The 25742-nt window shown below is 38.8% G+C and overlaps 1 protein-coding gene across 14 annotated transcripts in view; it reads left to right on the top strand.

Moving 5' to 3' along the window:
- Nucleotides 1–25742, top strand: part of LOC148427586 (neural cell adhesion molecule L1-like protein) — a 70571-nt gene that overhangs the window by 13139 nt on the left and 31690 nt on the right. For 4 of the 14 annotated variants that reach the window (XM_088407342.1, XM_088407340.1, XM_088407338.1 and 1 more), the window contains exons 1-15: nt 10958–11149; nt 13344–13519; nt 14792–14900; nt 15000–15193; nt 15280–15402; nt 18950–19120; nt 19377–19406; nt 19583–19691; nt 19798–19979; nt 20109–20243; nt 20386–20526; nt 21494–21605; nt 22967–23133; nt 24676–24841; nt 24929–25053. In XM_088407342.1, the coding sequence (XP_088263468.1) occupies nt 13438–13519; nt 14792–14900; nt 15000–15193; nt 15280–15402; nt 18950–19120; nt 19377–19406; nt 19583–19691; nt 19798–19979; nt 20109–20243; nt 20386–20526; nt 21494–21605; nt 22967–23133; nt 24676–24841; nt 24929–25053 (1846 nt within the window). In that variant the 5' untranslated portion in view covers nt 10958–11149; nt 13344–13437. Of the gene's footprint in view, nt 1–10954; nt 11150–13343; nt 13520–14791; nt 14901–14999; nt 15194–15279; nt 15403–18949; nt 19121–19376; nt 19407–19582; nt 19692–19797; nt 19980–20108; nt 20244–20385; nt 20527–21493; nt 21606–22966; nt 23134–24675; nt 24842–24928; nt 25054–25742 lie in introns of those variants that run through there. The other 10 variants (XM_088407337.1, XM_088407346.1, XM_088407344.1 and 7 more) reach the window with 5 other exon arrangements.

Raw genomic sequence — 25742 nt, 5'->3', positions numbered from 1 at the left:
ACGTCTCATCTGCATGCCGAGTGATCTGAACCACAGCGATGACAGTGGCATTTGGAAGCATCAGTTTTGTTCACTTTGCCATATATCAGATCCCAACCAATAGTGAGGAATCCTCTTTAAGCATATATTCATGGACCAATTTTATTTGGAGCATAGACCGAAACAATCACTTTCATTCACGGAGCACCGAAGATGCAAATGAAATGAGGTCGTAAGACTTGCACAGGCGTACCTCCGTCAGCACTCTGTGTTGGACAAGCTGTAAGTCAGGCTGAGCGATGCAAGGTGCAAGACCTATGGATGCTGTCTCATGTAATTTAGACCTACCTGCTTCATGAGATCCACTGGACCGGGGCCAGAACATTAATTAACAGATTATGTGAGAACCAGGTTAAAAAAAAAAAAAAAAAGCTGAACTCAACATCTTCCTGAAACAGCTAATAAAGTGCTCCAGAGAGGTTTGCTGTCAGAATGCCATTTTCCTAAATTAGCATACTTGTTTGAATAATGAAATCAGATCATTTTATCTGTGAATCATCTGATGAACAAAAAAAACAAACTTTTGTATTCCATCAAAGGTCAACGGTAATATATTTTAATGCTCGCTGCTGAGCAGTTGTTTTCATGAAGGGAAATGAGTCAAACTAATTGACTTTTTGTGAAACTATTTCTGAAAGAACAACTGTGAAAACCATAAGAAAGGAAGCTGAAGAATATCTACTGAGAGTAATGCTATAGTAGTCAAGCTTACATGAAGTAAAAAGGAATAAGTACTTTTGTCCAGCGTGAGCAGGTTTCAGTGCCGCAATTGAATGAATCACCACCAATAGTCATTTAAACGGCCGAGCAGAAGTGTTATTTCCATAAAGTAGGTGCATGAGAGAAGGTTCACAAAGTGGTCCACATGGTTAAAATACACATACAAAAATGTGGAGTTACTTCAAGAACAAAACATCAAGACAAGCAGTTCTCACTAAAAGCCTGCCTGAACAAACATGTTTTTGGCTGCGCTTTAAAAGGTGGAGGGATGAGGCAGCTGTTAGCTCGAATGGAAGCGCACTCCACAGTCAGGGAGCAAAGGACTGCAACCTTTGTATCACCTTTACTACTTAAACTTTTCTGAGGGACGGCAAGTAAAAGCGGTCAGCAGACCGCGTTGACCGAACGCGACAATCGCATGACACCAGATCCACTTGGCATGGAGAACCCTGACCGCTGAGGGCACTGCAACTGAGTGTTAGAATTTTATACCAGATCCTAAAATGAACAAGAAACCTGTGCAAAGACTGCAGAATGAGAAGTCATGTGGCTGAACTTTTGAGTTGCGGGTGTTCTGAACAAATTGGAGATTATCTAATAAAGTTTTTCGACAGTTGAATTGAGAGGCATGATTGATGATTTGTAGGTCCCAATTAGATACAATATTTTTTCATTTTCCTTGTGTTGGAAGGCTGTGATCAGCGGTCAAAGATGACCACAGATGGTTCTCAAGCTGTGAGACACATATTTTGAAAGTGACCCTAAACAGGTGACAATTTTGGGAGCCAAGCTGCCGGGTGCAGTGATTAGTATTCAGTTTGCAATATGTTCAAGTGGCGCAAGTTTTGAGCCATTTGAGCCAATACTTAATCACATCTGTAATATCTATTTACACCTGTTCCCCACCGGTAATGAATTAATTTGGATTTTCGTTAGGTATTGAACAGCTTTTCAGGGACAAAAGAGATTTAAATCAAATACATTTGTGATTCTTCACTTGTTTTTGAGAGGGGGTTTTCAAATATTAAGTATTTACGATTTTCAAGCTGTTTTGTTTCAGTAACATACTGAAATTACATACATCGTTTTCATGGGTAGCAGACTTCCTGATTTACATTCCTGCTACTTGTTATTAAGAGGGTGTTATGTTTTTATATTTAATATTATATTGATGGTGTATACCTATTTAAGTTTCACATTTGTTTGTGTGAAAAATACTTGTATTTTTAATTTTTGGTATTACTCAAAACAGTGCCTATAAAGTTATTCATGGGTTTATCAGAGTGACATTTTGAACTTGGGCAAGTTAGTGTAGAATACAATTGCATTCAGTGAGAATTTGACACCCCCCCCCCCCCCCACCCCCCCACCCCGAAAAAGGGTTGCCTTTTTTCATGGTAAGGATTGGCGTTATACCCAAAGGTACTTACGTATTTTGGCATCAGGACTTGTCAAAGCTGGTTGCTGGAAAATAGGAGTGTGGGCCCTCACCTTATATGACTCATAGAAAATTCCCTATGTTTGTCAGTGTTTGGATGAACAGATACAAGCAAAACACAACAAGACCAAAAAAAAAAACATGGATTTTCAACAGGAAATGCTCACTGTTATTGTAAATCAGGCTTGGGGCATCGTATTCATGTTTTCTGTTTAAAACACAGGGTGGGTGTTCAGAGTGTGCATATGCTACAAGACCGGGCAGGTGAAGTGAATCTTCATTACTTCCTGTAATCCGAGACTTTGGGAGATGAATGTTAATCCATGAGATCGACGAGCAGCTGCTCTTTCTACACAACACAAAGTCACATTCATCATGTCGTCACTTTGAGCATACAAGTAGTTGTAGTAGATACCGTAGTCAGTTTCTTCCGTCACGATACTTAAGGATCGTTAACTGCTTTTGTCATTGTCTGCGTGACTTGTTGGCGCCATGCAAAGTATACCTTGATGCACGCCATAAAGACTTTGTTGCACACTAAGAGGAATAATATTCATAGCAAAAACTTCTAGTGAATCGTTATTTGGAGCAAATGCAAAAGAAAAAAAAAAGGCAGACAGTTGTAAATTGACATGACAAGGAACGATACAACTCATTCATTTTACAGTTGTTACAACAGACTCAACAATAATAGAGAAAAACAAAACACTTTACCTTTTTGAAGTAATGCGCATGCACACACACACGCACACACGCACATACACGCAGTATTTATTACTGCATTTACCGTAATGGCCCGAGAGCTCCCACAGGCGCACCCGAAAAATTACACACTATCCCTTTAAGACAAAATTAAACAACCATCAATATCACTCAAATATCAGCATTTTCAAGGCATTTCATTCATTTTTTGTCCCATAAATCTGTATAATTCACAATACTAATTTTGTTTTCTGCTAATCAATACTATTACCCTTTTTTTTTCCAGAGATGGAATATCTTTTCCGTCCGTGAATGAACAGAAGACATGAATGTAAAACTGTATAGCATAGTCAGTGGATTCCCACTGTTGCCATTTGCAAAAGACAGGGACTGGACTGGTCAGCGAATAGAAAACTCTCCATGATTTATGTTCAGTATGTAAGGGTAGGGTTGAAATAAATGTTTTCATAAAAACAGCACAACGCAAAACAAACAAAATACAAACAAACAAACAAACAAACAGGCAGACAAACAAACGAAAAACATTTGCACGGACCAAAATGCAAGTATGGTGGTTTTTCTGGACACATCCATGATGATGAAGTGCTTTTAGGTGAACTCCTTGACTTTGTGAACTTTCACTTTCACTTATAAGCAAATTATAATCAAGCGAGATGGATGGGTCACTGGGTGTATTAATGTTATACATTTATCCACTTTTTTGTCTTTTATAATGCAAGTAAATGATTCTAATTTGATAATTTCATGTAGAAATAATGATGTGCTTGAATATTTTTTACAGTTTATTTCAAAAACAATGCATGTGAAGTGTCTGTCACTTCATTGTCTGCTACACTTCATGGAGAATGTCTACAAGTGTTAAAAAAGATTGACACCCCTATTATCTAAGATCCCACTGAGGCATATCTTGTACATGCTGTGAATAGAAACACATCCGAGGGCAGCACTACAGTACTTTTGCCATGTGAAGATAAGAACATTATTGTTGTTCATGTTAAAAATGTAAACACAATGAAGCATGGAGTCATTATACGCTATCTCGTAAAGGCGTGTCTTTTCTTAAATGGTTCTTTTTCACATTCAACTGCTCCACCAAGCCAACTAAATACCACTTCAGGCATTTAAGATGATCCCATGAACTAAGTAATTAGCAGCTTAGTTAATACTTTGGAGAAAATAACCGCTTCCAAGTTGGATTCTTTGGGTCAGTGACGAACAATATGTGACGCTGACAAGAATGTGTAATGAGGTATGAAGGGAGGAAGCTGAGTGTGACAGCCCCAACTCCATGCTGTCTATTCTTTTTCAAGAGTAGAGGCGCTGGTGAAAGTCAGCCTGTGCTGCTTCTCACTCAGACAACAACCACTTTGTTGTTTTTGGGTCACCTAAAACAGTGGTTCTCAACCTTTATTCAGTGATATACCTCCTGTGAAATATATTTTTAGCCAAGTACCCCTGCACCAGTGCAAAACATTTTGAGGAAAAAGACATGTCCATCAGTGTCTAATTTATTAAACTTTAGACCTTTTCAAAATTCCTTTGTATTAGTCCACCAAAAAATAATCAATTTAAGTGTTTTCGATCATAGAAGAAGTCTGTTGTCAAAAAGAAATAACTTCATTACGAATGAATATTTTTCCACCCCCCCCCAAAAAAAAAAAAAAAAACAATATAAAGTGTGACACCTGTTCTAAAAAAAAAAAACGTATTTGTGTTTTAATGTTTTGGGGTTACAAAAATATATCATTCACTGAGTGATGAATAAATATTTGTGGACACAAAATAATCAACATAAAGTGTCAGACCTCTTTTCAAAAACGAATAATTATAAATAAATATTCGTCCACTGAAAAATATTCAATATAAAGCTCCCTGTTTTCAGATTACAGTTGAGATCTCTTCACAATAATAAATCATTAACTTAATAATCAATAAATATTTGTCCCCCCCACCCCCCCCAAAAAAAAAATCAACATTCTGTGTCAGACCTGTTCTCAAAAAGAAATAATTATAAATATTTGTCCACAAACAAATATTCAACTTAGTGTCTTCTTTTGGGATCATAGTAGAGATGTCTTCACATAAATAAATAATTAAATTGACAGGTAAGGAGAGGTGGCGCATGACACATTGGGTGCAACCATTCTAGTACGGGGGTGATTAACCTGATTGATTAACCTACAGAAAATAAAATTGGTTTTATGAACTTATATTTTCCTGAAGCAAATTATTAAATCAATACTTATTGTTAAATGATATTTGCGTGTTTGTTTGTTGTTTTATTTACCCCCATTTGAGAACAACTGACCTAAACCCATCGAGGATATAATACTTTATGGCGAGTGAAGAGAACATCTGATAGTTTTTGCTTGCATTCACATAAAGACTCGCATTCACATAATGACATCTACAAAAGATAATGACTTTCTTCAGAAAGAACAAAGTTTCAACCGTTCTTTGGAATCCGGAATGAAAGGTTGTAATTGCGTGCCAGCCCAGCCCGTGTTCATGGGAACTCTTCCAACTACTGTGTGGAAAAAACAAAACCCAAACAATTAACTCATTCAATGCCAGTAATTTTCAGACACTCTTTTCCTCAGTAATTGGAGAAAAATGAAAATGTGAGTAAGTAACCTGGGGGTGAATGTCTGGACTCTGTAAAGATGTGTTTATGGGTCTCTGGCATCAAAGGAATTAGCTACATGATAGTTTCCCTTGAACCTCTGCATCAAAATCTGAGCAATACTGCTTTGCATTTGCAGAGGAAGATTGTTTTGTTTTTTTTCTAATTCTGATTTTAACCAGTAAACATGTTTTGGAAACTAATGTGAAGTACTTACACAATGTAAATGTTTTTTCTTTAACATGATACTGGAAGTGCAGGTTTTGATGTGTGTCAGTGTGAGCTGTTTGTGTGAATTCCGGGCGTGATTAGAGGCTTGTCGAGGTGTAAACAGACATGAGCCACACAGGACCGCACTGACAAGGAATAATTTATAGCAAAAAAACTTCTTGAAATACGCTGTGTATCTAGGAGTGGCACACATTTCGGTGGAACACTGGTTAGCACGTCCGCCTCACAGTTAAGGGACCCGAGTATGAATCCACCCCACTTCGGCCTTCCTGTGTGAAGTTTGCATGTTCTCCCCAAGCTCCCATGGGTTTCTCTCCTGGCACTCTCCTGACTTCCTTCCACACTTCAAAAACACGCATGTCTTTTTTTTTTCTGTGACATTTTTCTGAAAGAAGAGCAGTGGTAAAGGAATGACAAGGAATATTCATCGACTTGCTAAATAGGAATTCAATTAACAATGTTCTCTACAATAATATTTTCTATACGTCCCCTCTAGGTCATGTGACCTAATTAATCAGAATGTCACGTTTAATGACTTTTAATGTTTAATGACTTGGTATGTTAATGACGTTTTATGACTATCCCTATTGAAATGTTTTATTAACATTGCTTGTGGCTAGGGTTAAACATATTTTACTTGACAATAATGTGTTAAATTGGTGACAGTTTGGATATATTGTTCTAAAATGTAGTGCATTTCAGTGGCAGTTTGTTGTGACTAATTAAAGTGCAACTACATGACTTGCAATTGTCAACATTTTCTTAAAATTCATATTTTATTGCTATAAATGTTTCTCAATAAGCATTGACATTCTTTAGTCTTACGTCAGTTACACAATAATAATATCAAAAGATAAGTACTGAAAGAAAGGAGGATTAGGCGATCTACACAAGAACAAATTTCAAAATGACAATTTAAAAAAAAGGGACAATTTCAGTTTTAGTTGTACCAGTTTTGTGTGTATTTAATGTTCAAAATGTAGGCACCGTAGTTTAAGTGTAGCAGGCTGTAGAAGAATAGCACAGTGAAAATATTCTACTATGAGCATATTACCAAAAGAAAATACATTGCATAGTGTAGGTCATTCTGGTCTCAGGATATTCTTCTGAAATGTGTGACGTGTGGGTAGAAGCTGATTTGTAGTCTTGCTCTTGTGGCAGCGACACTCCTGTAGCATCCTCCACTTGGAAGAAATATGAAAATTGCGACATCCTTTTCTCAGTTGTGAAAATGAATGCTAATTTGTTTGCGTGCTATATTGTTGCCTGTTAACCAGTTCATGGTAGACACGACCTTTTGTCCAAAATCAGCTGGGATGAGCTCACCGGGGGAGCTCACGATAAAATGGATGGTTTCATACTTTTACAGTCTTGTTTTGTTATTGGAGCAAAACGTGAAGCGAGACAGTCACTCCCCAAATAGCCGGCGAGAAAATTGTCCTTTGTGAACATTGATGGATTTGACAGGCTTTTAACTTGTCTCCCTCAATTCAAACAAGAAGTCGTCGTGTGTCTGCAAGCTTCTCTCATGTCTGGCTGCTCCTTACACCTTACTTTCATGGGTTTCTGTAATCTGTGCACATTCACTTTGCAGCAATTAACCCTCACACGCAACTGGCAGTTTTTCCATGTGCCGTAATGTCTGATTTAATCATTTACACTGACGTCAAGCGCGGCATAGATGCGCAGGAAAATATACAAGGTAAATACATACTTGCATGCTTTGATACAAGACAGACTTGAAATTAGGAGAAGACGGCTGAACAGGAAGCGCATCGGCCATGTCAGTTGGAATACAATAAAAAAAAGTAGCTCACACATTGTAAAATTCAGTGGAGGGCCATCATATTTATGCCTGCATAAATTGATATGCCTCATGATAATATCAATGTAACACCAGGGCATGAGAATCCACGCGTATACAGTAGGTACATTACAACACCAAAGCACTTAAAAATCAATCAATTATCTGGTATCATTTTTGAGGTCGCAGTGTAGTGATCGGTGCGAGTGCTGTAAAACGAATGGGCTGCGTTCATTCACTTAGAGCTGGCAGGCCGTTCCCGTTTCATTCCGAAGGCTTCGGCAATTTTCATGGAACCTGACAACACTAGCTAGCTAAAATATGAAAAATGTTTTGAAATGGAAAACTCCAGCATAGTATTTAGCGCTGGAAGCACTGTAAAAAGGTCTCGGGAAAATAATTGTATTTAAATATATTTATGATTAAATATATTTCTAAGTATGTTTAGGCCAGCAGAAACAGCCTTGCTGGCCCTCAGGGCCGACCACTGGTAAAATGACATTAGAAGTTACCATTTATTATCACAGTCGGTGGGATTGGGTGGATTAATTGGAATCAAAGTTGCTCTGGGTAATACTCGGAGGAAAGACTAATTTTTTCTTCATTGAAAGTTTACTGTCTCTCCATCAGCCTTAGAAGGATGCCACTGATCTACAAACCGCTCAATGGGGGGTGCTGAATACATTAAAGACATGCTACTTAAGTATAGAATCTAACGTCAACAGATTTTGAAAAACCAATGGAACCCTGAGCTCCAAACAAACATGGTGAAGTGGCATTTATTTTTTCTGTAATGCAGGACACAAATAGAGTGAGTACTGACAGAAGTGAAGTGCAAAACGTTTAAATCTGCTTAAAAAAATTGCTTTTTACACATGATGATTAGTTTGTTTGTTTTTTTTTTAAAAAAGAATCAATTTCACAGTACGCTCTTTTCGTAATTTTAGAAACCTCGCTTTATTTCTTTAGTTTTAAACATGAATGATGTCCCGTTTAATGTTGTGAATATCTGCCATTGCTTCGCATTTTAGGTGTTGTCTTCACTTCTGAGATGTTTGGGAAGCACATTGCATAAGGCCAACTTCCTTGTGTTAGTAGGGACATAACATGAATACTGGTTTTACGACCAACTATATCAAGGGAGCCACTCATTTCATAAATTTCAATGCCATCCCTGCAAGTGCGTAGTACATTTTTTTTTCAGAAACTGCATTTTAAGCAATAACTGTATATTCCAAATGCATTCTGGAATGCATTTAGAAACACATCTCAGAACTTCCTTCCATTCATCCATTTTCTATAGCCGCCTATCTTCACGAGAGTCGCAAACAAATGCATTCATGTGAAAACGATTCGAACGGTCTTGTCATAGAAGTGAACCAAGACGTTACTCCTTGTAAATAAATGAATAGGTCATTCTAAGCTTTTGTTACATATGAGGTTGGACAAAATGTATGGAACTAGAGGAATTAACTTGCTCTGAACTTGAATCGCAGACATAATTTATATTGTATGTGTATTTGTGTCCTTTTGAAATACGTTTTGCAAAGTAGCTTTTTTGCAGAAAATGCCTTCTGCTTTTGAGAGAATGCACATTATAATAATCACCAATATAGGATCTTAATGAAAAAAAAAAGATCTGCCTAGACAAAGAATATAATGCTCAGTTCCATTTGACAGTTTGTCCTTCATATTTCTAAGTTGGACCACTGTAAACTCAGTAGGATGCACTGCAGGTTTGTCAGCGTAAAATGTCAATGTTGAATGTAAATATTCGGCTCTAACCAACAGACTGTGTCAACATCCTATACTTAAGCTTTATGCTTTCATTCATATTGCTGTGGAGTTACTGCAATCAATGTGATTATATTTGGTGTTTTACTTTTCTGTATATTCCCTTTTCTATATGAGATTGTTTTTGATGTGCATGTTTGGGGAGGGAGCAGATGTTATGTCACAGATGCATACTGATCTTTTGAGCACACGTCAACAAGGCACGTCAGGCTGTGAGTGGCCATGCAGGTCTGATGGGCTCCACTCTGAGTTGTTTTTTGATGTATACAGCGATCTGTGCTCACCTCAGTCAGCAATGTCTCCTTCGGACATAAGAGCAACGGTCTTCCTTTAAACTCCCTTTCTGATCATTGGCCAATTATCCTGCCATGGGAATAGTGCAGAATAACTCAGCCACTGTTTGTTTCAAGGTATCAGACATAGTGATGTTTTCTTTGGAGCTATGCTGGAACAGGGCAAAGTGTTGCTCCAGGGCCGCATCCGGCCCACCTACAGTCTTGACAGGCCATTACGGTGATCAAAAAGACAATATGACACATTAAAAATGTGATCGTTTCATACTGAACGTTACTGTATGTTTTCATTTTATGTGAGCGTCGGTACAAGCGAGGCAGCAAGCAGGAACTACAACGTGTGTCTGCGGGGTATTCTTACTGTTAGATGTTTCTGCTCTATTTAGCATGTTTTCTTTATATATCATAAACCTAATCTAATCAGATTAAATCAAAGTAAAAAAATGGTCATCGTGGAAAAAACTATATAAAAGGTGGTCATTCTTTATTAAGTGGAAATTTGTTACTTGGTCTTCTGTGTTTATGTGGTACTTCATGTTTATTTTCTTCCAAATGTTCAAAGTTCAAATTATCTGTTGGCTATCCAAATACCAAAAATACTAAATTGCTGCGGCCGTACAATTTTCAAAAGTCATGATTTCCCACATATGTGCGAGACCTGGCGAGAGAAATGAAGTGGCTGTTGATGCACAATATGAGCATTACAATTTTGAGATATTTTTAAAGCCATCTTATAGTTTTGTTGACAATTTGCTTTGCAAATTCTAATATACAGTATTCTGTATCCACACACATAACATTTTATTGAAACAACACTACGCCCTTGTGAAAAACAAAAATTGTGGCGCTTTAAGGCAAAAAATAAAAAAAATAACCAAGATAACCAATAACCAAGACAAACTACAGAAAGCGAGAAAGAAAACAAGCATGTGCTCCCATTCTTTCACTTACTGTACCAGTAGCCTGGAGGCCTCAAGGCAAAGTGAGTTCCCCCGACAAAGGCCCCGATCTTCAAAAAGATGCCTCCCTGCTCCTTTCAGTGGAGCTCAGACACATTTCATTGAAAAGATGAGCGTAGCGTAAATGGGCGCGCATAGTTTGTGGAAGGCGTGATTGAGGGATCCACATTAAAATAAAAGAGGAAGAAGCAAGAGAAGAGACATGCTTGCACTTCCTCTTTCATGCTCCCGACAAGCCCCCGCAGTGCAGGCTTTGTCCCGGTTTTTGTCACAGGCTTAGAGAGCTTCTTTTGCCGAGCGAGTGGCTTTGGCGACATATGTCACTTGAGCGGCTCTCCTGTCATCCCTTTCGGGCTCTCAAACGGAGCGCCGGAAGGGGAGGGCGTGTTCAAGGGGGCAGGCCTGAGGTGGAACAGGAAGGACATGTTACTTCAGAGAGGAGTTGGAATACTTAGCGGATGGTGCTGTGTCTGGGATTCTTGCTGCACCCCATACACTTAAGGATGTAGGATGACTCAAGAATTAGTAAGTACTTCTTAAAAGTCTGTTTGCACACAACATTTCATTGGACTGTGGCTTACCTTAATCTTAGACAGCCGGTTAGGGATGGAAGTAGCTCATATTTAGATTGCAGCTTTTGAGTCATATTATGCTTTAACTAAGACTATTTGTGCAGCATAACAACTACTTTTCATGCACTGACATACAGTAGGTAGCACAATACCTAAGACTTTAAGGCCTTGTGTTCAGGTGCTGGATGACACTGAAAGAAATGGTCGTTGCCTATCTTTCTTTTTACTTTGAAAGATTATTTGGATTATCATTAATGTTTCAGGTTGACACTTCAATAACAAGTAGGCCCCCAGCAGTGTAATTAGTGAATTTGAGCACATGGATGTGATATGCCAAGTTCTGATCCCGGCTGTCTTGTTGGGATTGAAAGAGTTAAAGGGAAGGTTGAACTCCAGCTCTACTGCGTCAACCTAGGGCCTTTTCTGTAATCACCTCGTTGTCTCTCTTGGCGCCGAAGCTTGTCTTTTCTAATTGTGCTTGCATTGCATTTCGTCCAAAAGCTGTGATGCATGTGAGGCTGCACTTAACAATAGTACAATGAAAGCAGCTTACCACATTATTATAGTAAGAAAATGTGTTTTCTACACTGGAACAAACACCTTGCCAGCTTTGTGTGCCATTTAATCCGGCAAAAGATGATCACAAAAAGTCTGAATAGGATATAATGGTCTTTCAATTTGTTTAATTGATTTTAAATTCAAGCAGCTTAATCTTGAATCGAGTCAACGCCAATTAGCACATAACGCCGCATGGCTAAGAAGAGGTAACGCATGCTCACTCCCACCTTTACAAGTTGCTCTCAGTCATTGTGGGGCATCCCATCCCTTCATTCCTCTGATAGCGGGATTAGCTGCAGGGCGAAGCCATTTGGCGCTGCCAAGGAGGCCGCCACAGAATAAGCGCTGTGAGAACTAAGCCGTGAAACGGCGGTGGGCTTAAGCCAATTTATAGTCTGATACTTGGATCTAGCCATCGTAGCAGACAGCAGCTCAGCCTTTCTGCCAGTTGGGTTTACTGTAAGCATGCCATGTCACCAGACCTCCAGGGGGGAAAATGTAGGCTCATCTGCAGACCAGCGTTCTGCTACGTTGTTCGACGACAACACAACAACGGTGTTTACCGGATTTGTTTTGCATTCAAGTCCATGCCGGAATAAAAACATGAATCTGATTGGATCGAAGGGGGACTTTAAATTTGTCTAAAAAGGAACAGGATTCAGATCCCTGTTTCTGCAAACTTTTGACCACGTATGAACTATTTTTTTTTTTTGTGGGACAGACAATGAGCATCTGAACCATCACATCCAGCAAATGAAACTGTTTTCAAAAATGTCGGCAGCACACAAATACTTTGAATTTCATTGCTGAAACTTTATTTTCCAGCATGTTCTGATTGATTTCCGTCAAACAAGGATGGCCTTGACAGAGAACTGCGCAGTGTTGAATGGCATCTAGAAGTGATTTCTTCCTTTTGACTTGCTAAAATAGTTGTGTTCTTCACCTTGTTGCTTTGATACGCGCTGGACTGTATGTGCACATCCAGGCTTCTTTTGTTTGTCCTTTTAGTACTGTTTGATAGGCCAGATATGTTTTGACCCTGAAGTCAGAAAAGCATATACTCTCATGTTTTATATTTTGTATTTATTGTTCATAAGCGATTTGTGATTTTGTTATTTTATTTCTCTTTTCTGAAGTTGAGTACAGTATCACTTTAACAGACTCCTTGCAGCTAATCCACTGTTTAATTTCTTAAAACACACATTAATGAAGCCTATTAGTTCCCTAAGAGTAAGCTTATTTGAAAAAGTCAACTGTTGGAAGAAAACAAAAAAGATCTTTAAGTTAACTTTTTATCATTTCTCAGTGAAAAGCCCTACGGAATAGGGAGAAAGATTTGATCCTTTTTATTTTTATTATTTATGGCATGTAAGTCTTTTCCCCCGCTAGCAGGCAGCCATTTGACATACAATTCTGTTTATCAATTCAACCAACCAACCTTCTTCATTTTTGGGTGAACAACTCTTCCGGGAGGTTCACTCAGTTCTGCATTTGATTACAGTGGATGCTTTCACAATGCCATTATCTTGCTCTTTCATTCTAAATGAACTAGACTTACCATGACCATGTTTTGAAATGCGACTCTGCAGGTCTGCTGTGCCTTAGAAAGTCCAAGGATTTCCAATTGATCTCCTTCCACACATCTCCCTTAACACCTCTGTGTCCACTGACCAGTGGAGGGTGATGAGGCTGGCAGGGAGCCTCCAGCTTGTCCTCCTGCTGGCCCTGAGCACTAAGGCCACAAGCCTCCATATACCCCCTGAAGGTAGGCAAGTCATTAGTCCTTAGCTTGCCATCAGTATCGAAAATACATTAGATGCATCCGTGTTTATGACCTACGTTTACAATCTAATTACTAAAATGGGTTCTGTGAGATTGTAAATGTTCATGCATTTATATAGTATATTTAATTTTGTATTGATTGTATTGTATTGTTTGGCTGTGGTGCTTTCTGTAAGTGCATTTTTTTTCTTTGGCCAATCAAATTTCAGAATGTACAGTGTGTTCTATTATGTCAGTCTGGCCGGGGTATGCAAAGCCTGTATCGCTTTAACTTTAAATGACCGTATGATACAAATGGGGCCGTTTTTTTTCCACGGATCAGAGTTCCAATTTGCCTCGCAGGGCCAAACTATTAGCTGGCCGACAATAAGGTCAGCAATTTTTTCTCCCTTGGCAATCAGACCGTACGTTTTAGCAGCCACGTTCAGGTAGATGAAGACCTCTGTCGTGATCTGTACACACTCATTACAGTACATTCAAAACACTGGGGATTTTTTTTTTTTTTTGTTGATTTGTTTTGTTGAGTTAGGACTGAGGTGTTCTTTACTGATTTTTGGGTGTGGAATCTAAAACTGATCTCAGTTTTTCTGCATCACGTCCAGTTTTTCAGCCACAGGATTCTTATTTTCTATAGAAAAAAATATAAATAAATATGTATGTGTGTAAATAAAACTCTAAGAAGGATTAGTTACAAGTTAAAAAAAAATAGAACTTATAATGGTATGCCCAAATCTATAAGGTTGAGAGAAAAGACAGCATTAATCCTCTTCATTTTTACTAGTTTTCCGTTTGCCAAGTATTGATAGTGCTGACCTGCTGGGAGCAGCAAACACCTCACCACATTATCTTAATAATGACTGCACAAATAAGTTGCCACACAGATATAAATGAGTCATCTTATCTTATTACAGTCTGAGAACAGTTGCGTGGAATTTTGCTCATCTGATGGGTAGGCTGTGGAGAGAAAACTTAACCTGCTAGAAAAAAAAAAAAGACTGTTTTGGAATCAGTATGCCAGTTTTAGTTTTAGTCAGCATAAAACTCTAATTCAGATTTTTCACTTTTCATCTTGTTTCTCCATGTGCCCAGCACCTCTGGAGTAAAATATATTCTAGTATGTTTATAAATGGTATATTATTATCTAGATATCTTTTTTTATGTTATTCAGATCATTATGCTTGTGCATTTATACTAATGTTGTCTTTGGTTCATGTTACCTGTCTTTACATTGCATGTTTCTGTCTTCTAATGACAGTGGAGCAACTTCCTACTATTATATTTCACACTACTGGGCCCATAATTGCCCTTCCTTATGACAACACGGTGACAATAAGGTGTGAAGCAAGTGGAAACCCTCCCCCAGAGTAAGTGACAATACCTTTATGAAAATACATTTAAAAAAAAAAAAAACAGTGAACAGCTGTATAATTTTCAATGCACCACTCTTTTGTTCTGGCGAGCAGATACAGATGGACGAAAGATGACCTCGACTTCATCCCTCCCCAGCCTACAACAATCAGAAGTGCCCAACTTGCCACAGATGGTACTTTTGTGCTTCAAAACAAAAGCCTTTCCCGATTTCAGGGTAAATATCGATGCTATGCTTCCAACAAGCTTGGAACCGCCATGACAGAGGCAATTGAGCTGATAGTACCTAGTAAGTAACATATACTGTTAAAGGCTAAACTCTTAATAATAACTGCATTGTTTTAGTGTTTTTATTTTTCCTCTCCCTTTGATCAGGTATGCCAAAATTTTCTAAGGAGACAATTGAACCAATTGTTATTGAGGAGGGCGAACCTTTTGTCCTTCACTGTAACCCTCCGGAAGGTGTTCCCCCAAGAAAGATTCACTGGATGTCCATTGGTAAGCCCATAATTGTGTCTGGTATCTGCCCACAGCATGTTGACCTTTCACGCAACCTAATAATGAGCTATCTCAAATATTGTGCCTTTACAAAGGCAGTAATGCTCAACAAAGCCATGAAACAAAGCCTGTATCTAAATGACAATGTTGGTCAGAGCGGAGAGTCATTGCATATGTATAACTAAAACATTTGTCATCCTCTCACAGGCAAAAAATCACCGAATAATGCTTTGCGTAAATGACAAATATGGATTGTATGGGAAAAGTATTAATTTTGACATTTCTTTAAAAATACCCAACTTAAGGTCTGTAATTTTATTTTCCAGCAGCCAACAGGGTAAATTTGTAGTCCAAGGGTTTGAAAATAAGGGATAACGAGACTATGCTTATCTTTGCTCGTGTGTTTTATCTGAAAAGTTGTGACTGATAAAATATCAGTCACAAGCCATACCAAATGGTGACTAATCTTGTGACAAAAAAAAAAAATCCCAAATCAATATTTCCCCAATATTACCTTTTGAGGATAAGCGGCTATAGATAATGGATGGATGGATGATCCTCATTATAAAACACACGCGCACACACATATGCATTTAGCAATAATAAAAGAAACAAACTTTGGGAGATAAAGCTTCAGAAGATGAAATGAGCTTGGGATCTTTGAAGTTGTTTTCCTGTTGCAGCCAACATATCATTTTTGCAATTTCATCTGTTGAGAGGTCAAACTAGCTCTGTATTTAAAGGCTTAAAATCTTGGATGACATCCTTACCTTCTATTGGAATTCAGTTTCCTGTGATCTTTCAACACTTCCTAAATGTTTGAGGTCAATATAGTTTTCCTTGCACTGGAACTTTGAAAGACATACATGCAAAAACTTTAATTGTGGATTTCTCAAAAGTCAGGATTTCAAATCAGCAACATTCACACTGCTGTAATAGTCCATTTTTGTGGTACCTTTGATATGATGAGTCATTTCAATGAGTATTGGTGTAGAAATAGAACATATCAATAAATCAATTTTCTTTTTGTATCATACAGCATAAATGAAAGTTTGTACATGCAAACTGCTTATGATTTCAAATTTTATATCGATGTTACACAGGTGTCACTCATACACGAAACTTTATTCTGGTGATATAATGCAACGGGTTAGTATTAAATTGGGCAAAACGTATTCTTGCCATAATTGGCGGCTGTAGCTGCCGGGAAACTTGTTCATTGGTAAGGCCTAGGGTCTTTATCGCTAATTTTGAAGTGAAATCAAAACTGTCAAAGGCATTTGATGCCGAGAGTGCCCTACCTGATCTTTGAATTGTGGTGTTTGCTTTCAAAAGCCTCCACCGTATTGACAACAACAGAGGGAAACCTTACCAATAGCCATCTGGAAAGCGAAAACGGAAGAAAATGTGGAATTGATGCCACATTTACAGCTAAAACACCATCTATTCTTCTGGGATGACTTTTTACAAGATACTTGAGTTTGTGGGAGGTTGGACTGGAGAAAAAAGGCTTACTGCCCACCATCACTGTTATGCTTTATAGAGGTTAACTTTCAAATCATCTTGCGCGGCAAAGAAAGAACCTCACCTGACTTGACCTCAAATTGTGCCCGTTTTCCAAGCTCTGCCCAGACAAAGTGATTTGTCGAGCAAAATGCGACCTTTTTTTTCCCTAAAAGGACTGAGGTGTGTGTCTGACTCTCGAGGCGCCCTCAAATGACAGAAAGTCAAAACTCAAAAGAAGTGCTCACTGAGCTTTTCTTTTATATACGACCCAAATGCATAAGAATAGACACTCAGTTCTCCCTAGTGCCATGGAACATAACTCTGTACTCAACGTGTTTTATGAGTTTGCTTTGTGTATTGACTTAAGCAATGACTTAAGGCTATGCTTAAAATGAGACTGTAAATGAAGCTTCAGTGACCCGAGACATAAATAATAGTTCTGCGCAGACCAGCACACTTGCACCAGGAGTTCAGGGGTTCTGATCGAGTGCTGCGTCCTTCCCACTGAAGTCAAGTATATTAGAATACATTGCACAAACCCCATAATTCAACCTGTCAAAAAAGTGTGGCAGTATTATGTAACACTAATTAATATAGGCTGCTGTAATATTCAGATGCCTAAGAGTCACCGAAAACTTCATTAGGGATTCCTAATCCAACAGCATACAAAATTCATTTTTGAATGACAGATAGAGGCGGTATTCTTATTTTCCCTCTCATTAGCAGATTATGCTGTGCAGTTCTGTACCCACTGCAAATACTCTGTTCTTTGCCTTTCAAATTGATACAGCGTATTACTAAAAAACTATGTAATGGCTGCAACTAATTATGCTTTTTTTAAATAATTAATTCAATTGTTGATTGTTTTGTTAATTATTGAATTGGAATTATTAAAAGCATGTTTTAATTTCCATCCATCCACCAATTTCTAGAGCCGCTTACCCTCACAAGGCTCGCAGGCTTGCTGGTGCCTATCCCGGTTGACTTTGAGCAGTAGGCGGGGGACACCCTGAACTGGTAGCCAGCCAATTGCAGGGCGCACAGAGACAAACAAGCATTCACGGATCCAGTCACACCTAAGGACGATTTCGTATATCCAATATGCGATGCGTGTTTTGGGAGTATGGGAGGAAGTTGGGGTGCCCGGAGGAAACCCACGTGCGCTCAGGGAGAACATGCAAACTCCACACAATAGGGTCGGAGTTGTTGAATTTACACTAGGGTCGGCTCGGGCGTACGTACTTGACAAAGCTCCGTCGAGCCGCCTGTTTTAATTCCAATCCCTGAAAAAAAGTGTATTTTATCAAATTCACACTGCAGAATTTAGATATGTATATGACTGTTTCGGAACATGTCATAATTAGGCTAAAATCATGAAAATTGTTTTCCAAAACAAGAGTAGATTTTTGTCAATGTCTTGTGTATCCAGAGTAGTATTTGTTTGGGCTTGTTCAAAGGAGCTTTCCATTTCTCATCCAATACATTTTCAGGACCTTAATAACGGATTCATGTGAAGGAAATAGGAGGGCATAATCTGTCTGGTCACCAAATCATAAAGCCAAGTGACACTTGACTGAAGTCAGTAGATACCATCATGCTGCGTGACAAAAGATTTGATGTCAGTTTTAAGCTAAGCCTCCTCATTGGGCTTGAAGGTCCCCGGTTTGAGGATCAAAATCATTCAAGTGATACATCACTTGCATGCAACTAGTTGTAAAAGTCAGCATAATGTGTTGGAAATGTGATGGGGGGCTGTCGGTTTGCGTGTGTGTCATGTGTGATATGTGCCCGTACTGTTGCAATGAAAAAGAAACACTTTGTCTTCCTTGATTGTTGTCAAACAAATCTATAGCAAGTCCTCAAATTTGTGTTTTCATAGAGGTTACTTTATGTTGTTGAACACTTTAAAGCCATGCTTTTCAGCAGAAAATGAACCTGCCAGAATCTTTATGTTGATCATTCCACAATGTATGTACAGCGCTGCTCTCGTTTTAGCATCAATATCATGTCGCTGAAAGAAATGTGCACTTTTTTTTTGCAGGTCTTCAGCACATTGAGCAGGATGAGAGGGTTTCCATGGGCACTGATGGCAGCCTGTACTTCTCTCATGCCTTACAGAAAGACAGTCGTCAGGACTACTGCTGCTTTGCCGACTTTCTTCGCATACGTACAATCGTCCAGAAACCCGCTATGGCCGTTGAGGTCAAGCCATGTAGGTGTATTGGCGTTGAATCAAATACTATGCTATCATAGGGGGGAAAAAATCCTCTGACAAAGTATTTCAAAATAGAATCTTTTTTGCAAGCATTGCAATTGCCTCTTTTTTTAAGGGCATACCAAAACGCAAGACTTGTCCTGTCTAGTTTTTGCTGTCGACTGTAGGAAGTGTGGCGTCGTCATGGTATTTACTTGTGATAGCTGCTAACACTACTGTATATTAAACTGGCAATGTTATTTGTCCGTTGCAGGGACACCGGAGTATGAGAACAGTGACGTCAGTGAGTGATTCTCCTACCCCCTTGTTTTCGCTGACCCAAAAAATATCAACGTTTAACATTAGTGCTTCTTTTCATGATATAAAAGAGCACAGCGTGCATTTGTAAATGTTTTTTTTTTCTATTATGACCACTGATATACATGATACATAAAACTGAGAGGGGCTTTGTTGTAACAGCAGGCCCCCCCGTGAGAACACCCAGCCTTCTGCTGCCCTCTGGTGTCCAGACAGAGAAAGTGCTATTGAAAGGAGCAGAACTTCAGCTTGAGTGTGTACCAGGGGGAAAGTAAGGATCAGTACTGCAACCGCATTTGATTAATTCCTGATAACACTTGGCTTTATACATGTCTGTCTTGATTGCTCATAACGTCCAAATGTGTCTCATTTTGCAGTCCCACTCCGACGATAGAATGGATGAAGATGGGAGACAAAATTACCACTCGAGCAAAATTTGACAATTTTGGAAAACTATTGACCATCGCTGCGATGGAGGAAAATGACGAGGGCAAATACATGTGCTTAGCCAAGAACATAGTTGGACAGGCTGTCCATTACTTTGATGTAATAGTAGAAGGTTAGTCAACATCAGGTGCTCATTATGCACGAAGTACACCGCGGGCACTCTTGTTTTGACTCAAAGTGATGACAGCTGGTTTAACACAAAACAAACACAACATTTTTTTTTCCCCTCGACATCTCCCAGAGCCTCCAAAGTGGCTGACTGAGCCGCCTCACAACCAACTGACTGTGATCGGCTCTGATGTACACATCAAGTGCTCGGTCAGCGGGAAACCACAACCAGACATAATGTGGAGAAAGAATGGACGCATTTTTGAAGGTGTGTGATGGAAAGTTATGCTTATACAATGCCACATTTTCACCGATGTTCTCTTCTGCAAAGTCTAATGCCCGTGTGACCTGTTATTTTTATCACTATATACATACTGGTTGAGAGTTCATCAAAATTATTTATAATTCAGATGACCCCTTGAACAACAAACGGGTGCTTGATGACACAATTGTGCTCCACAACGCCATGCCGGATGACAGTGGCGTATACCAGTGCGAAGCAGCCAACAGACACGGGGTTGTTCTGGGCAACATTAACATCATGGTCATGAGTGAGTAGGCTGTGTAGATTAAAAGTTGCAGGTTAGAATAGAAATCTATTTCTTCACCAAGTATGTTAAATACGTGTAGCATTTACTGGTGTCTCTCAAGTGTGCCCAACATATACTATACAAATCAATACTGAGAGTAGAGACAAAATGTTTACATTTAGAATATTTAAATTCATGTGCACAAAACAATTTTCCTCATAGAGACAAATGAGCAGCAATACTGCATTAATACAGACATATGCGAAATGTCCATGAGATCCAATACAAAAAACTTAATGCTATAATGCAAAGATTAGGGAAACATAGAAAGAGTAAGTAATTTAAATTAAATGTGTGTGCTGAAAAAATGGTCTAACAACTTGATAATTAATGCAATTAGTTGCGATACACCTTTTTTTTTTTTTAAATTGAGTCTACTTAGAAAAAGTACTGCAACAAATTGCATCCGTTTAACAAGTAGTTGTTACAAACATTTATTTTGTTGTGTTTTCTTAACAAGGACTATGCTTTACTTTATATAAGTAACCCCAATTTTTCTGTGTGCATTTTCAGTCAATTGAGGTTCATTTTTTCAGTGTGCATACAATATACAGTATACTTTTACATGCTTTTCTATGAATGTGACATAACTTAAAATACATTTAAAAACCTCAAACCATTTTTCAATTGAGGACCTTAATACTGAGCATTTTCAACTGATAAGATAAAATAGGGCTTCCTTAGTTCATCTTGTAAAGGCAGGTTTTTTTTTTTTTATATTATTCTCAGTCCCAATCAACCCATTCAATCCCCAATACTTAATTTTTTTTCCAAATGTTTTGCTGAAGGAGGGTTGAAAAATGGCTGTGACTAAATGAATTAAAAACTTAAGAAATCAGTTACTTTAGGCAATGAAGCACTAAAGTAATACAATTCTTCATGTGCAGTTGAATTTCTTGCCATTAGTAATTTTTTCATTCACATGTAGATTTGGCTCCTCTAATCCTCACGGAGGACTACCACGAGTACGCAGTGATACGTGGCAAAGATGTGACCATGAACTGTAATACTTTTGGCTCGCCACCTCCCACTATCTCTTGGTAAGAAGCACAGGAATATTGGTGAGAAATTTCACAGAAATGGAACATAACTACCTAACACATTGTGTGGTGTGATTTTTGTGTCTGTATGCGTGTTTGTGTGTGTGTGTGTGTGTGTGTGGGGGGGGGGGGGGGGCTTAGTCATAAATAAACACATCAGTATGTGTGACTGAGGAGAAAAAAAAAGCATAGCTGCAGCATGTGAGTGAAGGAGTTGAACCTCACAGCTTCAGGTGTTCACACCACACATGCCTCTGCCTGTTTAATGAGATTATCCTCCTGCCATCCTCGAAACTGGGGCTAATTTGATTCTATTAATGAGCAGCAAAGCTTTGCCTCATTTCCTTTAAAAGAGACTTTGCTACCTGCTGCTGTCTTACTAGTTTGTACTTGCCGGCGGCTCGGTGGGGCAGTGGTTAGCACCTGCGCCTCACGGTTTAGGAACCCCGGTTCAAATCCACCTCGCTTTGGCCTGAGAATATTATAAAACTGAGACAAAGGCTTTGTCAAATTGAAATGTTACGCAACAAAATTGTTCAGGGAATATGTTGGCATTTAATCCTCGTCTCAGAGTCACCATTCAAAAGCCATCTCATTGCCATGGAAACTACCGACTAGATGCACTGCATGATGTATGACCGTGGTTGTTACCGACTACATCTGTAGCGGAAATTGTGCAAGCAACTAGGATAGAAATGCATGCCAATGTCCCAACACGTAAATTTAGACCACAAAAATAACAGTGGTAAATTCGTACAGCGCAAAACTGAGGAGCTAGCATTTTTACCATCCGTGCTTTATTATTAAACCTTGTCCTCATTTAGGTGCCAATGCCTACGGATCTGTGTGGAGGGTTGTATAGCCAATCATTGCTCTCACATTCATTTGAACATTTCTTCAGAGAGTCTTGCATTCAGGTTTTTGATATGTGGTAGGAAACCACAATATCTAGCAAAAACACACATGAGCACATGGCAAACAAGTTCACTATGGGAATCCCACGGCTGTCCCACGGAAAAGCGATGCACTGCAGTTAGGCAACAGGACCAGTATTGTCTACATGCGTTGTGTAAGTTGTTGCAATGCCTGTTCAACAAACTCAGATGGGATACGATCCAACTCACCTATGACACGAATGAGCGTAAACGCTGTAGAAAATAGATAGATGGAGAATACAGTATCTTACGGTAAAACGTCCTTCAAAATGTTCATTTGAAGAATTTTGATCCATTCATCCAAAAGTAAATATGTGATGTTGTGAAGTCTGTGATATATTCCCTTTAATTTAGCTCTGCGTAATGCACTTGGCTGTCTGATATGCGGCAATGTGAAAACATTCTTGCTCTCACTCTTTCTCTCAGGGCCAAAGATGAAACTCCAGAAACCATTGAGGGAGAAAGATTTGTTGCCCTTCAGAACGGGTCATTACAAATCTCCAGTGTGGAGAAAAAAGACAGCAGCGAATACGTCTGTGTTGCCGATAACAGCGAGGGCAAGTCGTCTATTACAGCTGTGCTGGCAGTGAAAGGTATCGCAACAGAAAATGAAAATTGCTTCAGCATTAGGAGACTAGACAGTTCTTAGAGGGCCAAGCACAAATAAACATAAATGATGACAAATTAACTTATTAATAAACGTTGTAAGGTAAATGACTAAATTAGCCTCAATGATGACAGGAATTTTGGATGGCATTGGATAATGACTTGGTTCCGGAACAGATTAATATTGGAACTAAGTATAAATGGAAATATAGAAAGTCTATAAATATTTTTCATTTTAAACCATGTGAATATAAATTAGCAACATGTAATTAAGTACATAAAGGTGTTGTGTTTTTCAAGAATTTTTCTTTCAGGGTCAGTTATTGTAATTTTTCATATCTGAAAAAAAACTCACCATCAGAGGTTTTTTTTTTTTTTAGTTTCTCTTTAACTGAAATCACTGGCGTTGAACAGTTACCTGAGTCGGCATGAAACCCTCCTCTGAGGCAGGCCAATCCTGAGCAAACAGACAGTTGAAAGAACCAATCAGCGAAGCAAGTGACTCGTGGAAGCCAGGTAGCAAACAGTAGCAATGGAACCGAGTAAATTCAAAAAGGCTAGTCCACGACAGACAGGAGTGAATAATTTGTTATTGTTGCGAATTTCGTGATTCTAGTCATTTAACATCGAGTTTAACGCTGAATAAAACAAGCTATTGTCTTTACACCGCTTTAAATGCCAGTCATGCATCTGTGTGTATGCTGTTGACGCAGATTGAAATCGCTTTTCCAAACTTAACACTGAGTTGGAGAGGAGTACTTTTCCTCCAATTCAACACTTCTAAAAAGAGCTTGTGATGATTTTAGAGGAAGGAGAAAATCAAGAAATGGTGAGAATTCATTTTGATTAGATCCTTCAAAGTCCAATGAATTTTCGGCGATAATTAGGAACTTATAAAGGATGCCTTATCAAATTAACTTTTGTTTTGGAAATGATTTAGTATTTTAAAGGCTTTACATGATTTCTACTTTCCAACTTATACTTTTACTTTTCACATTTTACTATTCATAGTTATAATTTCTTAATCAAAAGTTGAATGGTTTAACAATGAAGGTACAAATTGATTATTGAATGTAAAGCAACTTAGGGTGCCAGTTATACATTATGTTATCTATCATATTCTTTAAATCTTGTCTAAACATTAACTTCTGGTAAAAATGGTAAATGGACTTTCACTTATATAGCGCTTTTCTACCTTGGGTACTCAAAGCACTAACTAGTCATTTACCTACTGATGACACAGCATCAGGAGCAACTAGGGGTTCAGTGTCTCGCTCGAGGACACTTCAACATGGTTTTGTGCAACGATGGTACTGATTGAAATACCATGACAACCGTTGCCTTGCTATTGTCAAATAAATCCTATAAAATGCAACTTGAGCTCTATTTTTGTCATAATTTATATATATATATATATATATATATATATATATATATATATATATATATATATATATATATATATATATATGTATATATGTATATATGTATATATGTATTCTTTTTCCTCACTGACTTTCTGTTGCTAGACCCCACCCAGATTATAAATGGACCTCAGGATATGCAGGTCATCAGCGGGACAACAGCCCAGTTGATGTGTCAGGCTGAGTATGATAAAAGTCTGGAGGACTCCTTTGAGGTAGTTTGGATGAAGGACGGTGAAAATATGACTTTCTCCACCGAGGAACATTCCAGGTTTGCGTATGCAATAGTGTTTCTCTGTTGGGTTTGCAATTGTGTATATTTACAAAGCACTTCCTAATGAAAGGTTTTTATATTTAGGTACTTTGTGGGTGATGGCATGCTGCAGATTATGAACGTAAACTTGAATGATGAGGGAGTATACACATGCATGGCTAGAACCCGTCTAGATGTGGACAATAGGACGGCACTTCTCACAGTGCTTGGTAAGGTGCTCCTATCATTAGTTCTATGACATGTATATTCTTGAAATATTAATTAAAAAAAATCAAGAGCAGTTATTCAAACTGTTGACTTATTTTGAGAAGCAACTATCTACTGGATATCAGTGCAAATTTCTACTGCACAATCTGCCCCCCCTCAAAAAAAAAAAAAAAAGAATATACACACACACACACACACACATATGCACGCAAAACTCCTTTGTCAAACAGTAAATACAATTCCAGAGTAAGATAATGAACAGGAAATACCCACCCCCAAAAATTAAATGACAGCCCAGTTAAAATAGATTCAGCAAGGAAGCCAAGACATCCTTCTCCCCGGCCACTTCGTCCAGGTCCTCCGGGGGGATCCCCAGACGTTCCAAGGCCAGCCGAGAGACATAGTCTTTCTAGCATGTCCCCGGGGCCTCCTCCCGTTGGGACATGCTCGGAACACCTCACTAGGGGGGCGCCCGGGAGGCATCCTAATCAGATGCCTGAACCACCTCAACTGGCTCCTCTCAACGCGGAGGTGCAGTGAGCAGCGCACTGAGCCCCTCCCGGATGACCGATCTTCTCACCCTATCTACAAGGGAGAGCCCGGATACCCTACAGAGGAAACTCATTTCTGCCGCGATCTCGTTCTTTCAGTCATGACACACAGCTCGTGACCATAGGTGGGGGCAGGAATG

Source organism: Hippichthys cyanospilos, chromosome 2 (assembly GCF_059441005.1).
Source record: "Hippichthys cyanospilos isolate Australia breed blue-spotted pipefish chromosome 2, RoL_Hcya_1.0, whole genome shotgun sequence".
Taxonomy (NCBI): Eukaryota; Metazoa; Chordata; class Actinopteri; order Syngnathiformes; family Syngnathidae; genus Hippichthys; species Hippichthys cyanospilos.
This window is presented reverse-complemented; position numbering and strand designations above follow the sequence as displayed.